The sequence below is a fragment of the Asparagus officinalis genome, chromosome 1 (genome assembly GCF_001876935.1).
Source record: "Asparagus officinalis chromosome 1, Aspof.V1, whole genome shotgun sequence".
Classification (NCBI taxonomy): Eukaryota; Viridiplantae; Streptophyta; class Magnoliopsida; order Asparagales; family Asparagaceae; genus Asparagus; species Asparagus officinalis.
This window is the reverse complement of record NC_033794.1, coordinates 59,737,757-59,738,755: the sequence shown is the minus strand read 5'-3', so window position 1 is coordinate 59,738,755 and position 999 is coordinate 59,737,757. Positions and strand designations below refer to the sequence as shown.

At 43.1% G+C, this 999-nt stretch overlaps 2 protein-coding genes across 2 annotated transcripts in view; both read right to left on the bottom strand.

Moving 5' to 3' along the window:
* Positions 1-58, bottom strand: part of LOC109824780 (putative E3 ubiquitin-protein ligase LIN-1) — a 7,567-nt gene extending 7,509 nt beyond the window's left edge. The window contains exon 1 of the mRNA XM_020391434.1: positions 24-58. The gene's annotated coding sequence lies outside the window, so the exon portion shown is untranslated. The remainder of the gene's footprint in view (positions 1-23) is intronic.
* Positions 1-728, bottom strand: part of LOC109834866 — a 2,728-nt gene extending 2,000 nt beyond the window's left edge. Inside the window, exon 1 of the mRNA XM_020402885.1 lies at positions 24-728. Coding sequence (XP_020258474.1) covers positions 24-722 — 699 coding nt within the window. The 5' untranslated portion in view covers positions 723-728. The remainder of the gene's footprint in view (positions 1-23) is intronic.

Below are 999 nucleotides of genomic sequence, written 5' to 3'. Positions count from 1 at the left end.
AAGAAACAAAATGAAAAAATTACATTGTTATACTGTCTTTTCTCCAATCCAATCACAGAGCCCCTCTCCTCCTCCTCCTCCTCCTCAAATCCACCACCACTCCTCATAAACACCAACTCCGGTGGGCTTAGGCCATCGGAACCTTCTAAAACCTTCTTCAAATACTCAGCATAAACCCTGCAATTCTCATCCATAACGTCCTCATACCCCCTCTCCAACTCCCTCAACTCCTTAGCCTGACCCCCACTCATCCTCGACAAAACACTCATCGCCTCAAACTTTCTAGAACCTGCTAGAACCTTCCCTCTTCGCTGTGAAAACCACTGAACCGCGGGCACAAGATAAGGAATGAACAAACTCTCAAACACTGGCAATGCAAGATCTTCTGACCGAGCAAATGCAGGGTCGAGGATGAAGATATCAAGAAGGGCAAGGGAAGCACTGACGTGGCGATTGAGGTTAGAATAGGTTAAGGAGAGAAGGAGAGAGGAGAGAGGAGAAGGGGTTGAGAGAGATAAGAGGAGTTTTTCAATGGAAGAGGAGTTTGATGATGAGGATTGAGTGAAGAGAGTTAAGGCTTGGAGGAGGGTTGGGTTGATCGGTGAGGGTAGTTTGAGCTTGGAAGAAGAGAGGAGTCGATGGAGATTGTCAGGTTGAGTTAGGATTTGATTGAGGAAGTTTGAGGTGTGTTTGACGATTGCTGATGGATTGATAGAAGCCATTGATGATTGACTGATGAAGGAGAAGAAGAAGAAGAAACTGTCTAGTATAGAAAGTGAAAGGTTTTTTGCGCAAGTTGAATTGTTCAAGAATGGAGTGAAGTAGATTGAATTTGTGTGGGAGGCGGCAAAGGCCGGCTGTAGATTTTAGCATTTCCACTTGTAACACAATAAACTAGTTGGATTAACATTCTTATATTGTCATTATATAATAGGTAAAATTGACAAAACCCTGAACTTTGAGGATTTTTGCAAAAAAACCCTCTAAATTTTGGCTAGT